This window comes from Sander vitreus, chromosome 7 (genome assembly GCF_031162955.1).
Source record: "Sander vitreus isolate 19-12246 chromosome 7, sanVit1, whole genome shotgun sequence".
NCBI classification, from domain to species: domain Eukaryota; kingdom Metazoa; phylum Chordata; class Actinopteri; order Perciformes; family Percidae; genus Sander; species Sander vitreus.
The window spans coordinates 16,650,977-16,667,386 of NC_135861.1; the positions used below are offsets into that span (position 1 = coordinate 16,650,977).

A 16,410-nucleotide genomic window follows, 5' to 3' on the forward strand; every position below is an offset into this window, starting at 1 on the left:
GAACGTCAATGAAGACCATGCGATGTGGTTGAAAGCTCCAGGGAGAGCTACAGTATAGTGAACCTTGAGTTAAGATTATTTTGTCAAATGTAATTTTTATGTAAGTTTTTTTCTTTCTGCAAGCATACATTTCAACAAATATGGATAATAAGGATTCCAAGATTCTTGGGTTAAATAGCTCTTTCAGGGAAATTATAAAACATGACACAAGTAGCATGAGGATTATCATGGAATTGATAAAACACATACATGCTTTTCTCTAAGGCACTCCTCCTCTCCTCCTCAGTGTCAGCCGCAGCTGACCATTGGCTGGAGGTGTCGTCCATCAAGACAGAGCCGCTGTCATCTGGCAAAAGACTGGTGGACTGAGTGTCCTGAGGAGGCAGAGACAGACAGACAGACAAACAGAGAAACTGTTTATCAAAGGTCCAGTGGCAGTAATGGGGATCATGCCAGGAATAAAGTAAGCAAAGGGAGATAAAGAGCAGGAGAGAGATGATAATGATGCAGGTTGCCAAGGTGACCAGAAAGAGCAGAGAGACACAAGGAACAGAGATTGAATGATAAGATCAGATTCAGATTGTCACTGTTAATGATCTGTGCTGTGCACATCGGCCACAGATAGATAGAGAGAAAGAGATTAAAAGATACAAAGTTAGAGGAGCATCAGGCTCCATAGCTGACGATGAGATGACAAATAAAGCTTTGAAGGTTCTTGATGGAGTTTTGGCTTCAGAGGAAGAGGAATACAATTACGGATTGCCCGCTGGCAATAACATTTATGATTTATGTGTGAATTAAAAAATTATATTTTCTTGTTTTGCCACCTGAGGTTTCAAACATATATGTTAATACATCACATGGTTTCTTTTTTCAATTTCTGCAGCTACTAAAGAAACATCTATGCCAGTGTTTCCTTCTTCTGCGTTATTGGCCACAAATAGAAATGCACGCATAAACCCAAGGTTACTCTGATCTAATCGATTGAGTTCATGCATGACCTCCTTTTCATGCTTTTTCCTAGAATTGATATAATTTCCTGTGGGGGTCCTGGTGCAAATCATTGCAGTCATTGCGTACACCACAACAAAGCCTGCAAAGTCTAAAATCATCACTAACTCAATGGATCCAAGACCCTCATGTTTGTGTAACCTATTTCTCTCGCACAATAAGAACACTCATCCCCTTTACATGGTCGTACAATGACTCACAGCCATCTCTCTGTACAATTGTATCTACTTACAAAGTTCTTTCCCTTTATTTTTAGCCATGCTGCTCAGCCGTTTCTTTTACTATTTACTCTCTCCTGACTGTGTAAAGCAGCCGTCTGTCTTCACCTAAATCCCTGTGTCCCATTGTCCTAGTCAAGCAGAACCTCCACATCTTAAACACATACACAAACCTGCTCACACCACAGACATATAGCCAATCCCTCAGACTCCCCCTGGCAGGCGGCTGCCCCATGGAGAAATAAAAAAAAAGATTGGAAAGATAGACATATAAGCAAATGGAAAAGCTATGGAACGTTCTCCTTTTCCTCTCTGGCCTAGCTCAATTTGTTCACCTGCCATCTCCATAATAAACTTTCTCTACAAGTTGTGAGCATTCTATTCTGTCACAGGGATCTGAGAGAGAGAATGAAAGAGACAAAACGTAGCTAAGTATAGAGGGAGAGACAGAGAGGCTCCATAAAGACCCCCGCTCCCCCAGACAATCTTGCCCTGCTAGGAGTGCTTCAGCCTGGCCGACAGGTCTCCATGGCTCCGGCTCCCTGATCACTTCCAGATGTGCCGTGCCAAAGCCCACAGGAAAAATTCCCCCCTGTCTCCCTCTGTTGCAAATTTTGTTTTGCTACTCAGAAGCCATGAAAAACAGTTTGAGTAAAAGCTGAAGTTATGCTTTTGTGTAGGATTTTTTTTCATCAAATCAAGAATTTCATCAATCAAGAACGAGGTTGTAACATTATTTTTTCTCAAAATCTGAAAAAGTGTATGGGTCATAACATTTTAAGCTTAAGTAAGGGAAATCAACAAAATGTCAAAAATATGTACAGGGTTGTACAATAGCAGAATGCTTTTGCTGTTTTCTATGTTGTCATAGAGCACAATGTTCAAGTCATATGGTTATACAAGTTTTGCATAGCTCCTTTAGGGACTTACTGTTAGAACACATAAGTGCAGCAAATCAGCAGTATTAAAGTGATACTAAAGACATTTTTATAAAAAGAAATTATACTCTTTACATGTGATGTTTTTCATCATACACAGGAATATCTGCTGATGCTTGAAGCTGATGTGTTTTCAAGTTTCCAGTAGTGGCATCAGCAATTTCTAATTCTTGAGGTGGAGCAGACAATTCAAAGGGCCCATCAATACTTAAACATGAAAGCAAATCAAAAGGTATGGTACTGTGCCAAGGAGGAATACAGGTCTCAAGTGCTGAAAACTGCAATTTGATTGCATCGTTGCGAGTGACGCAAAGCAAAGGATTGGGCTTTGAAGAGATCTCACAATACCAACACCATTCATTTCTTTTCACCATTTCTTTTAATGTTTTACAGAGAAACTGCTTCTAAGATATATATTTTTTAACTGTGGGTCGAGATGACAGACTGTACAAACTGTTCCTCAGGAAACACTATTTAATAAATATTGTGATCTGCAGTTCTGGCTTCCTTTTTGACACCACGTCTAATTTAACTGCTGACATACAATTACAGGAACTTTCCATTGTCAATAGAAGCATTTCATCAAAAACTATGTTCCGCTGTGGTTGTGAGATTAGAGACAACGGTGTGAAGAAAAGACGAAAAACAACAATGCGTACAACACCGGACATGAGGCCATTAAAGGTGGGGTACAGAGACGAAAACCACAGCTCAGGAATGACTGACCTACATTATTCAATCTCTCTACTTCCTCTCTCTCTCTCTCTCTCTCTCTCTCTCTCTCTCTCTCTCTCTCTCTCTCTCTCTCTCCAAAGATTGGCAGTAAAAACACCAAAGCACTGACCTTATCCCTCTGATGTAATCATATTAATGGCTTTTTATTTGTTGTTGAGACCGAAATTAGGATATAAGTGCTCTGGTGTTGATTCACCAACAGGAGACACTCCACAAGCTCAGATATCATTATTGTTTTACTGTGTATTGATAGGGCTCAGGCACCGGTGATTCATGCAATATTACTGCTGCTCCAGCAAATCCCAGTTTCTGCCATTTTTCCATCTCGCAGCAAAAGGGTCTCTGTAAATACTCGACTTAAGACATTCCTTTGCCACAAGCAACTGACTCGGAGTGTTTGATGGAGAAATGAAAGCGTATGTGCACACACAGCGTTCTTTGTCAGCTCACAGAAGCGGAGTCATCTTTCATCACATCTGCCGTTTTGTGCTATATCCTATTTATCTCCAGCCTGGAGGATATGCGTGGAGACTCCAGGCATATCCTTTTGTAACATGTTGAATGTGAGTCATGTATCACACAGGTCACTGTCAAGCTCTGCCCTCTGGTCCTCTGGCATCGATCTGCTCTGAGAGAGCCTTGTATTAATTTAGATATCTTTACATGTGTATGTCCATATGGTCTATATGCTGTATCTTTGCATTTGTGGTCGTGTGTGTGTGGTTGCAGAAAGCGGCGCTCCTGTGTGCATCTGTTTGTTTTGCTTGATAGTTGAACTCTGCCAGAAGCAGTAGAGATCATTTCCAGATCTGGCTGCAGTGCCACGGAGACAAACAGTACTGATGTCACCTCAACATGAGGCTTGGTCCTTACTGCGAATATTACTGCTACTGTCTACAGTGAACTGGCAGCTAAAATGAACCATAGGTGCATTAACTCCTCATAGTTTCAATCTCATCATAGCCAAAGGGGTACACTCAAGTAGTCTGGCATCCTGTCAAAAATCACTACTTGTATTTAAGCCAGCTCTGCTTGATATTATTTCTATGATACAAAAATAATATGTAGTGACAGATACAGGTTAGATGGTGTCAGACCTGGTTGTTTGGCAGTGACATGCAGCCAATCAGCGAGTCCGTTATGTAGCTGGGGGACTGTAGTGTAGCCGGTGACAGGTCCTCAGGGCTTGCCAGGCCATCTTTCCACTCCTGGAACACACAGACCGACAGACACAAGTCCACAGTGTCAGAATTACACAATATCTACATGATGCAAAATGTCTGTAGCATGCACATACATTCGGGCTCAATGGCAAAAGAGAGCACATGAATCACAGAACATGGTGGCATGAGTTGCTGCAGGATGAGCCAGCAGTGCTGCTGTTATGTAACAGCATCGCCACCTGCCATGATTCTCTGTGAATCAACTCTACATTAAACTACTAATATTCTTGAGCTACCCAGTGTAAACAAGCCACTGTCAGGATGTTGGCTTTAGTTTTCTATTTATATAAGACTTAAGCTTTGCATGTTTACTTCAGAGCCAGTTTATACAAAGGCCTTGTGATAATTTCAAATAATGACTTTACTAATGAGGTGGTGGTTCGTCTTAAATGTGTAAAAGGGAACTTGAAGCACAAGGCCTTGTTTGATTAGTTCAGAAAATAAAAAGGTACATCCTCGTTACAACTTCTCACTTCTCACCAGTTCTCTGTGCGTGACGGGCAGGATGGGGAAAGGTTCGTCAGGCCTCGGGGGACTGCTCAGATCCTGGCTGTGGCTGTGGGATGGAAGAGGTGGAGGCTTTCCCTCAAGTTTGCAGACCTGACGCTCCACTTTGGCGGTGGCCCCGACGCTGAGTTTGCGGACAGGGTTCGTGAGCCACTTCTTCAGCGTGCTCACAGAGCGTCTAGAGCCCGGGGAGCTGGGGGCCGAGCTGCCTGATGCCGGCGGGGGCAGTGACGCCACAGAGGTGGAGATGCTGCCTTCGCTGCCTGCTGCCGAGTATGAGTCTGGAGAGAAGCGGTAGGGAGAGAGAGAGCAGAAGGTTATTGGTAAAACGATGAGTGCCTGAGGAAGCAATAATGTGGAGGTAGAGAACTGAGAAATATGAGTTTAATGGGTCAAAGGGCAGAGCACATCCTGAGTCTCTACATTCAGACCTGCACAGTAAATTAATCAATTCATCTATGGACAAAAACATTTTGTTTAAGGCAATAGAACTATTGATTGAGTATTAAATGAGGGCCGTTGTGCTGGTCAGTGAGAGGTGATGGAGGACGTAAAAGGAGAAATAAAACAAAGGGTGGATATATAAATAGCCTTCCTCTTCAAACACAGCTGTGCAGCCACACCATAAAAGACGCACTGTTCTGTTTATGTCATGAAGACCAAGGTTTTTATGTTCTTGCTGTGCATCGAATCACATGACCAGCACACACGCTGATGCAAGGCAGACAGCAGAGGTCAGAATGGTGAATGTGAAAAATACTCCAATCTGGTTGCAGGCTGGCTGCTGCACAGTGATGTCAGGAGGACATGGGAAGTGAGCTGGGGGGGGCAAGCTGGAACCGGACATCCACTTTAAGCCTTTGTAGAAGGGAAGATCCTTGCTTGGGACTGTTTGTTTTTTCTGTCTTGTCCCCCATTCCCATCCTGCTTCATCCACCCAACCTGACCGCCCCTTCCTCAGTCCTGAGATAGCTCTTCCTCTGAGCCGTGTGTCTGGAGTGTTGTATCTGTTGTGTGCAAATGCAAGTCAGGCCTCCCCATCGATCCATCTTCTTGCCCTCGACCCGACCTCCGACCCTTGATCACCACTCTCTTACAGATGGAGAGACACTCTCTCCTGCTAAGACTCAATGCTGATTATTGTTTAAATACAGCTGCTATTTCACACCACTGTCAGCTGAACGTGACAAAGTTGATAACTTAATGGCCTTTAGTTTCTAAGAAAAGCCATTATCGAGTTTGTGAATTTGTTATGCACAATGTTCATAAGATGACAACACTGACCTCATTTCAGTGTTCCTTATGTGAGCCACAGAGGAAGATCTTATCACAGCACTCAGAGACTGCAGGAGCCACACTGACACACAGCATAGCCCATTTTCTGACTGTACCGTCTTCAAAGGCAAAGCAAGAATAAAATCATAATCTCCCTCAGTTTTCATACTTGAAGCGAATGAGCTTTTCCACACTTTATTCATTGAATTACTTTCCCTCAGACATGCAATTGTAGCCACTGTACTGTAAAATGAGCCGTGAAAAAATCTCCTATTCTCTGCACAGTCAGTGTTTGAGAAATGGCTAACCTCTGAGCAAAACAACTCACACTCATGACATGACATTGCTGCCAGTCCACACACATGTAGGTAAAATGCAGTGTTTATGGATCCTAGCTGCTAACAAATAACCTTTAACTTGTCTGTGTATTTTCACCACAGTGTGGGATCCCAGTGTGGCCAATTTCCCCATCCTCTCCTCCCACCCCAATCCACATGAAAGGCTGGAGAGTGTAAGGAGATCTGCGCCTGGCAGGATGGGGGGTTGGACAGAGGGAAGAGACAAGGAGCAGAGAGGGGAACAAAGAAGGGAGATGGCTAAAACCTGCAGGGAATAGACAGAATCTTTGAACAAACACTGGATGGGTCCATACACAGTAACAAAAGAGCAGAAGTCTTAGTTCAGGGCCTCTGCCCTATGTGAAGTGTCTTAGTTGTAGAAGACAATAGGATATTGAAATGCATCTGAAAGCTACGGTATTTAGATTAAAAAAAAGAAAAAAAGCTTGAGGCAAAGCATAAACCATCTCTGAGGGTCCCCAGCTAGAGGGAAGAGAGAGGGTGTGAAAATGATGCTGAGCACATGTGATAACCCCAACCCCAGCCTCTCTGACCTCTAACAAGGGCCAGGCCTAGAGGTTTGTGTTTCCCAGTGTCCCCTGCTGTGGTTCAGTCAGGCCACAGTTTAGGGGTCACAGTGCAGAGACACAGCCACAGTAACGCGGTTTCTAACCAGCTACAGACATCTGCTGAGATAGCTTATATCACAAAAAAATTAAAGGGGGGGGAGGCTGACACCCTCTCTGTGCCTGGAAGCAATTAACAGTGAGTGGAGACAGCAGTGTAGATAATGATTTGAGACTCTACATCAGAATGACAGTGGCTCTGTCAAATGTACAGATTTACAACGTGCAGAGTGTGCATAATTTACTTGTTTTAGTCACCATGGCAACCCTGCACATCCCCTACTGAACGTTGTGCATATGCGTTGGTCTTCCCTGTTAACCCTGTACATCTCTGTATTGTTATGAAACCTTAAGCCACTACAGGTACATCATTAACAGCTAAGAAAACTGTAAAACACAGAGGGAGATGATGAGCTTCCCCTCAGAGCAACATGCCACCACTCTCCCTACACATAGCAAGATAAGATGAGTTGATACCATTATACACCTACACAGAGAAAATTAGGGAAAGAAATTCTTCCCACTCTCCCTCTGTCTTGCCGCATGCTGATAATGCCCAGTGACATTCATCTCAATAATGGCGCTGCTAAGAAAAGATTACCCAGGCTGATTTTGTTAATGCAACTTGACTATTGTTTATGTGCTTGCAATAATTAACAGTTGAAGGTACAGGGCAACATGATTGCATTGAGCTAGCCCAATATGTGATGATCATTTAATGCTGCTTTCACCAGTCGCCCACTCACTGTCTGAAAGGCTGAGCGGAGGCCAGGTGGAAAGCTCACCCAAAAAGTTGCTGTACCATGTAACTTTAGAGCTGAGTGCTGCAAAGTTGTTCCAGGTTCTTTCTTGATGCTGTTCACTGACAATAGTTAAGTTTGACAGTACTCATCGCCTGAGAGGGCAACTTAAGAGAGTCTAATTTAGGTAGCCTATGCTTCATTTATCCATAATCACGTTTTCTTGCACTAAATCAAGCTTTTGACTCAATGTCTGATCGAATCATTTTAGAACTGCAATTAACGATTAGCTCCTTTTTTTCTTTATCGATTAATCTAATGATTGTTGTCTCGATAAAGTGATAAATTATTTGGTATAAAGCCAAGGCAAGTCAAATGTCTTCTTGGGTCAGAGATTTGTCTAAAACCCAAACATATTCTTTTCTTTAATGTAAGACAAGGAAAAGCAAACATCAATTTTGAAAAGTGGAACCCATCAAGCATTTTTGCTTATAAATTGAACATTTTTAATTTAGTTGCAGCTGAATTGAATTATCCAGTGCTTATCTGCGACACAGCTTTCCCAGTCATGTGGAAAGGGAAAACATCAGATGCAATATCCTCATGAAGGTCACAAAGGTTTGATTTGGATATGATTGAATAAAATATACATATTTCCTGCAATTTATGTTTGAAAGAGAAAACTAAAGGGCAAAGAAAATACGGACAAATCACACAGGCAAAGCACACCATGTTTCTAGATGGATGATGTGGATGGATGTGCTGTAAGTGTTGGTCCCCTTGAAGAAGTTTGGTACAACTTCCCTTTATTGATCAGTTGATAAGTGAGTGCTGCTGAGCCAACAAATCAGGCTTAAAGCGTTGGCTGTAATGGAGCAAACTTGTTCACAGCTGCTCCACTCTGGAGCTCTCTGTCAATCCTACAGCCTCTTGGGACCATATGGGCATTTAGGCATCACTGGACTCCACCAATGCACACATACAGACAGAAATGAAGGTGCCCACACATTTTCACATACACAAAAATGACATATGCACATTTCTTCAGGGTAGCTGTCCAAATGTGTGGCTGCAGACTGTTCACTTGTGATATTAGCTTTCAGTGTCATCTGTCATAGTAAACAACACACGGCACATCAGAGGCAGGCGACCTGCTGGTCATCACGGTGCCAAACATGTCAAAACATCCAGCTGAGTCTAGAGATTCTTCGAGGTGCCAATCAATGCCAGCACCTCATAGATTACAACCCCGGGGTTCTGAGAGTGCCGCGGTCAACACATAGGCACCAGACGCCCGCCTGAGTCATCGCTCGCAACACAACACCATGCTTATCTCCTTTATTCTCTATCTCTCATTCATTGCCTTTCCCACCTTATGCACTTCAGCTCAGGATCTACTTGTATATTACATTTCACATACTCAGAGGAAATGGACACTCTTCCCATCAACTAGCAGGACCTGGGCTGCACCCAGGCACTCAGATGTGCAGACTGATAGACCTGTGAGACCATGAGGCACTTAGAACCTGGAGGATATGACCGGAAACCCTTTAACTGTCCTCTGATGAACTTCTACATATTACAAGGCAACATTTAAGATCTTATTGTATACTTGTCAGCAGTAATTCTCAATAAAAAGACGACTTTTGAACCTGAATTTTTGCCTCCTATCTTGGCTTTCACTTTTTTATCATTATATTTCACCCTGTTAGCCCTAGGCTGTTTAATGTGTAGTAGTTTGTGCTGCTTCTGATTAATAAATCCTGGCACTTGGCTGTTATCTATTTCTCCTGTCCTCCCCTTTTCCTTCCTCTTCATCTTGACTGCATCCCTTTGACAACATGCCCACACTTTATTTTTTACTGCGCCACCTCTTTTGCACTTAACCCGCTCTTCCCCTCTCTGCACTGCAGTGTTTTTTAGGTTTTGGCTGGGTCCTCCTGTCCTGGGATGAGGACACACAACTCTCTCCTCTGATGCAATGCCTTGCTCTGCTCCAAAGCTGCTGAGGCCAGCACAAGCTTGACAGTGACACAGGAGCAAATAAAAATATACTTAGAAAACCTCTCTTCTCTTCTCTAGTGGTGACTTTGACAGTACTACTGAAATTTATCAAGTTGATACATTTTTCCAGTGAATATTTGAATGAACAGCATAAGAGGGAGAGGCTAAGAGAGAATTATTAATGATTTAAGCAAGCAGCAAATGAAGGTTCAGCACAAATGCCAGATGAAGCTAAAACCTTGAGTGAGAATAGAGAAGAGACTCTGAAGAGAAGAAGGGATGGAGGGTGATTAGGGCACATGCTGCCTTTTAAATATACTTGAGAGCATATAAGCAATTTAGAAACATGAACAAGTATGCAGAAGCGCAACAGTTGTCATCATTGTGTGTTAGATGTGAGTGTATCTGCATGCATTAACTTTTGGAGAGACACATTGCAGTCAGACAACTGGACAGAGATTTCCTGTCCTCCTACTGACCTAGTTCATGCAGACACACATGTACACACGCTGCTGTGATTCCAGGAGCACAGAAGAAAATAAGCAGTAGTCACAGTCAAGTGACATATAAACAAGCCATCAGGGTCGATCTCTGCATCAGCCCTCTCAGCCAGACTATGTGGCCTATTTTTCATCAGTGTAAAGCATCAAAGCAGTCTCAAAAAACAGTCCTGAATAGACGACGTTGGCATTAATCCTGTTGTCTATGGAACAATGTGAAAGGGATTCAGACACTTTACCTGATGAGAGCTTATGAAACAGCCCTCAGTGATAGATATATCTTAACCACCACTAGTGCCATTGACAGTCAAAACCAGGTCAACATGAGTAGAGCGATGTATTTCAAGTGGCGAAGGTTGTGCATTTACGTCATAGCTGCTGCTTCCATCTCAACCGAGGTTTCAATCAATCCTGCAGCAGCTACTTTGCACTGAATCTTACTTTGTTACAAAAAAAGGACGCATCGGCATGAGAAGACAGTCTCACCGCAGACACTAGTTTTTTCCTCAGCTGCTGCAGCAACAGGCTCCTGGCAGTGTGCAACTGGAACCATGTTTGTGGTTATTGGGCCTGAAAACTCCAGACATTCCTCCAGAACCATTCAGAGAGAGACTTGCCAAGTTCCAGGCAGCATCTGCCTTTTTTCTCTTAAGAAACATGAGAATATGGAGACACTGTAAATTTCATTTTTGAAAATCAAAGAGGCAGAGAGCGAGATATTTTGACTTCTATTGTCTAGTGTGGATCAAGCTCTAAACTCTTACATTTCCAATAATACAATGTGTCTTTCATTAGACTCTGCCTGCCTAGTAAATGCCCACAACTCCACGTCCCAAGTTTGTAATACAGGTATTTAGTTTAAAATCTTTATTCTCAAGCCCAATTCCAGATTTTTCAAAAAAGATGAGAAGCTTCCTTCATGTAAAAGCAAATAGATTGAATATCAAAGTACAATATTTAAGTGCTATAAATTCAGTATTTAAATTCAAATTGAGGTCTTCAGTTGCTTATAAGATTCAAATCTTTATGGCAGTTTTTTGCTTCCATACCTTAACAGCCATAACACCACTCCTCTATAAGTGTGTGTGACTGATTGATGTCTACTCATTGACATGACAAATCGTAACATTTAGTTTTCCCATGCTGTGCTTGGAGTAAACATTATTGATCACTATTGAGTCATGAGCCACCTCAAAATCAGTCCTTGTCAGCACGACAAAAAATGAGAGTTGCTGACTCTCAAGCGTTCCCACCATGCTGTGTGTGTCTCAAACTATTTTGACTCACATCAGTGTTTGTGTCTCTAACACAATGTCCGACAATTGGGTTGAATTTAATGGTAATGTAGAGCAATGATGTAGGAATAATGGATATAATGGAGCAATAATAGAGGGATAATGTAATGAACCCCTTGAGGCTGATGAACCCTCCGCTTCACATCGGGGTCCTGCATCGCCCTGACGGGGTTCTAATTCACAATGATGACCGGCTCACTCTACATTATCCTGCTAATAATACGGCTGATTAGTTTAGCGACAAATATTGATTTAAAAACGGTTTTTATTTTTATTTAAAAATGGCCCACCAGAGTCTATGATCTGTCTGGTTATACAGTACATAAAAGTAGCAGACCACAGAATGCTGTGATTGACCAATAATAATCAAGGATTAAACCACTGCGTGTAATACATTTATTATGACTGCACAGAACAATGTTTTCATAGTAAGAACAGAGTTTTGATGATTAGGAAGAAAGAGGATTCATTAAAAGGTCGGTATGAATCTGGATATGTTGCGCTGCCAAAGCATACAGCGATAAGAAAATCACACACAGGTGTTCATTTTTCTGTAACTCCTGCAGTACTTTTTGTCAGAAGCAGCAGATGAGCAAAGACTTGATCTTTCAGCTTGAGGCTTTCATCAAGTATCCTGGCACAGAATATTTACTCTGCTCATTGTGATCTGACAAAGAATTTAGCAAGACAGATGTCCTGTCAAGTAGGCTGTATCACAGATGACTGAATGGCAGTGGTGGAGGAAGTTTTGATGCTTTTACTTAGGTAAAAGCAGCAATACAGCAGTGTAAAAATACTTTACAATTAAAAGCCTTCAAAAGTGTACTTAAGAAAAAGTACAAAAGTAGCCTGTTAGCATTAAAATATACAGAATGGCCCATTTCAAAATAATCTATTTTGAAGTAAATAGAATCACATGAAGTAAAATTGGGGCCCTTTCTCCACTCTGCTCTGAAGCAGCAGTGCTTGTGCACGTCTCTCTGTGGGTCGGAGCCCCAAGGTCCCTAAATGCTATTTTCAAATCGTGCTAGCTTTTCAACATTACCAACCCTGCTTTTAATGTGTACATCACTTTAATGTTGCAGCTTGTGCTTAGTGCACCTTGGAGCTAATACTTCATACCACTTACATGACCTTGTGTCTACATGGCACTGTGTTTTAGTGTGTGTGTGTGTGTGTGTGTGTGTGTGTGTGTGTGTGTGTGTGTGTGTGTGTGTGTGTGTGTGTGTGTGTGTGCGTGTGTGATAATCATAGTGATCAACACTACCTACTCTTTAGCAGCAGCACGCACGCACACACACGCACGCACACACACACACACACACACACACACACACACACACACACACACACACTGGATATTGTTGATCATCACTATGATTATCTGGACACACACACACACACACACACACACACACACACACACACACACACACACTCTTTCTAAAAGAAAAAAGTGAGAGAGTGGCTCACACTTCTGTTTAGGGGTAAACACGTCTGCCATTAGGTAAGCCTGAGGTGGCTGAAAGCAGAGCAAATTAAAACAGATTGTGATTCCATATGGCAGCTGTGGCAGTGCCAGTCTGGAGTCAGGAGGCCTGTGAGGAGAGCTGGAGACCAAGCATAGAGCCTGCTGGGCTGTGGGGGCGTGGAGCCTCTCCTCCTGGCCCCAGTCTGCCCAAGAGCTCTAGTCCTCTCACCTCTGGGCTCTGGGCTCTTATGTTTTTCACAGAGGCTGTATACAAGGTCACTTCTCTGAACTGCACATAGCCAAAACTACCATATATACCTAAACGAGCCAGATGTGAATTTAAGGTAGGATTTCTTTGAACTTCCTGAACTTAATTTCTGCAAATGTAGCATCACATACAATAATGTCTTGGTAACACTTTACAATAAAGTACACAAAAAAATAGGTAGTTAATGATTAGTTACTGTTTTTGAAAGAGTAACGAATGATTAGCTTACCGTAAAGTGTTAAATAAATAAATAGTACAGGCCGTACAGTTGCACTGGGGCCCTGAAAGGTTACATTTTGCACCTGTGTGTGTGTGTGTGTGTGTGTGTGTGTGTGTGTGTGTGTGTGTGTGTGTGTGTGTGTGTGTGTGTGTGTGTGTGTGTGTGTGTGTGTGTGTGTGTGAGCTCTCGCATTTTGCACCATATTTACCTTCATAGAATAGCGTGTTGGGCCCATCATAACTACCTTACACCACTGGACATACTGTTGATGTGGGTCGCGTTTTGAAACCACAAAAAGCTAAGTGTAGCTCTCATGCTAGCATCTGGCACACTGTGTCTTGACCTGCGGATGTAAAGATGCCCTGGTACATATATACTCAGTCAGACTTAATGGGCTTTCCAGACACACATTCTCATTCTTTTCAACGGCTCTACACCTCTCCCCACTCTTATCGCCTTAGCAACGAAACCCATTAGGGAAAGAGAGAGTGGGCAACAGCCGGACAAAAGATTAGCCATCAGCAAGACATGTTTGCACACACACACACACACACACACACACACACACACATGCCTGTCTGTGGCAAACACAAAAAGTGGAATAATTAGCAAATGATTTGCATGACTATTTATACAGCAGCTGTGTGCTTACAAGCAGGGTGGAGGGCATTCATTTATCCAGTGGAAGTTGGGTGCAGAGGCTACACTGGAACATCTACCCAGCGGTTCCTGAAGTCTCTTGGGATCACAGGCTCCAAGCTAAGGAAGACTCTTAAAGACCTGGCTGAAGAAGGAGAACAAGGAACCATCTGGCTCTGGCTCAGAAGAAAGGACAAGGTATGGGGAAAGCAAGTATCCAAGGGCTGGCTGCAGGGGGCGGCAGGAAGACGTCCCTGCTCCACCACCTTGAGATGTTCCAGGATTAAAGGAGAGAAACATCAGTGAAAGGTGGCTCCCGGCTGACGACCCTGCAGCCAGCACAATGGCACAGTCGGAGGTGTGTCAGGCAGAAATAGCCTGCAGATGGACCCACCTATGCTCACATCCAACAACACACCACTAAGTCACTAAGTTTTCATGCCTTATTTGTAAAACAATGCTGTGCAACAATAAATGCCTTTGAAAAGCTAATTCCAAATTCAGGAAAACCATCTGCACTTGTCAGCTTTTGTCCATTTCAGATGAAATCCCGCATTTGGAGCAAGAGCTCTCCATATGGCTAAGAGGGTGTCTTATGAATACGCAAAATCCATTTGTTATCCATTATAGCTACGGTCGTCTTAGTTTTGCTGCTTCATTGAGTTAGGCAGTTGCACAAATAGAAAAAATATGATTGGAAAGATTTGGGGGTGCATTTTGCCTTCATTAGATAGTGTACAGTGAAGATGGAACAGGAAATATAAGGAGAGAGAGACAGACATTCTGTGTCAACAGTTATATGTAGTCTTTTGTTTTAACAACTAGGCCACCGAGACTGATTTTAAACCTAAAGTATTAGCCAAAATAGATTAGCTGGTGGCTATCTCTGAACTAAGAGCTGTGTATCTGTAGTATAGATCAATGTTACCTGCTGACAACTGACAATCAATGGCGTCTGTTGACAAAGAAGAGGAAGACAGATCAATCTTGCTAACAGAGACAGGGAGGGAGGGAGCAGGGAGCCGTTGGAAATGTTTTCTTTTATCTTTTTCTTTCACTGACTTTCCCAGACAAACTACTACTCTTTCACAAGATGGACTGTATTTATATAACGACTTAGTCAAAGCGCTTTTACATAGTACAGGAACCATTCACACACATTCATACACTGTGGCCGAGGCTGCCGTACAGATAAACATTCACACACATTCACATACCGATGGCACAGCATTGGGAGCAATTCGGTGTTCAGTGTCTTGCCCAAGGACACTTCGACATGGGACTGCAGGGCCAGGGATTGAACCACAGACCTTCCGATTGGTTGACGAGCACTCTACCACCTGAGCCACAGCCGCCCACAAGACACAGATTTTCTGCTGGAGTGAACAGAGCCAAGAAGTTAGGTCAGCTATGTTTTAGTCTTGATTTACCCTTAATGAATTTCTTGATTTAGTAATACTTAGGATACTAAAACAACTTGTACAACGTGTCTCTGGTTACAGAAACACGAACAAGAGGGTGGATTCAGGTCAGAAGTCAAAACAACAGTAATTCTCAATATTCTAGTTACAGTGGAACCAAAGGGTTCAGGGCTGCCTTTAACATACTGGTTGCATACTGGTTGGGCCCTGACATCCACTGTTTTAACTGTAAATTTGATTAAGAACAAGGTAACCTCTACCAGACATAACAGGCAGTTGTTCTCAGGGTCAGTAAATATAGACTCAGCATCCTCAGCTCCTCTGAATTGTAGTCAAAGCTCAAGCTCACTTCTTCAACACAACGCTGCACAACTCAAAGTTACTTCTTTACAGCACAGTTAGAATTTGACAGAACATACGAGAGAATGAGTACAACAAGAGTAATAATTGTTTTAATAGATTAAGAAAAAATGTCATTGACACCCCTAAAGACTGCAGACATGAAAAGAGCCATATGGTCTGAAAGTGAGGGGGTAGAATCACAGGGGGAAGTGGCTCCTCTCCCCCTCTGCACTGTAGGAGAATTCTTTCTAAACAAGGTATGGAATGCACTCCTGTGTTTCATAATTTTTTCCCTCATTCTTCTCCTCAGCACATTTACAAACAGAGCCCAGAGGAAGAGAAAAAAGAGAGGGGAAGAAAGTGGGAGATATAGGAGGAGAGGGGCATTGGAACCCTGGAAATATGTCAGGGCAAGGCCATTTAGTAGAGCAAAAAGGAAAGGAGAATGAACTGTGAAAAAAGGAGATGGTGAAATGAAAAGGGAAGAAAACATAATTAATAACCGTCTGACTGGCTGTATGCTGACCAGTCTGAGACAGAGAGATAGAGAGAGAGAGAGAGAGAGAGAGAAACAAAGGGAAGAGGAGCCCCAGGAATGATCTTAATGCTTCACTTGGTGTTCATATTCCAAATCAGTAA

General features: G+C 42.7%; 1 protein-coding gene across 4 annotated transcripts in view; it reads right to left on the minus strand.

The window, feature by feature from the left end:
* The window catches only part of arhgef25a (Rho guanine nucleotide exchange factor (GEF) 25a), a 45,201-nt gene that overhangs the window by 9,977 nt on the left and 18,814 nt on the right, over positions 1-16,410 (minus strand). For all 4 annotated transcript variants that reach the window (XM_078254988.1, XM_078254987.1, XM_078254990.1 and 1 more), the window contains 3 exons: positions 4,606-4,913; positions 4,000-4,110; positions 250-374 (listed from right to left, as the gene is read on the minus strand). In XM_078254988.1, the coding sequence (XP_078111114.1) occupies positions 250-374; positions 4,000-4,110; positions 4,606-4,913 (544 nt within the window). The remainder of the gene's footprint in view (positions 1-249; positions 375-3,999; positions 4,111-4,605; positions 4,914-16,410) is intronic.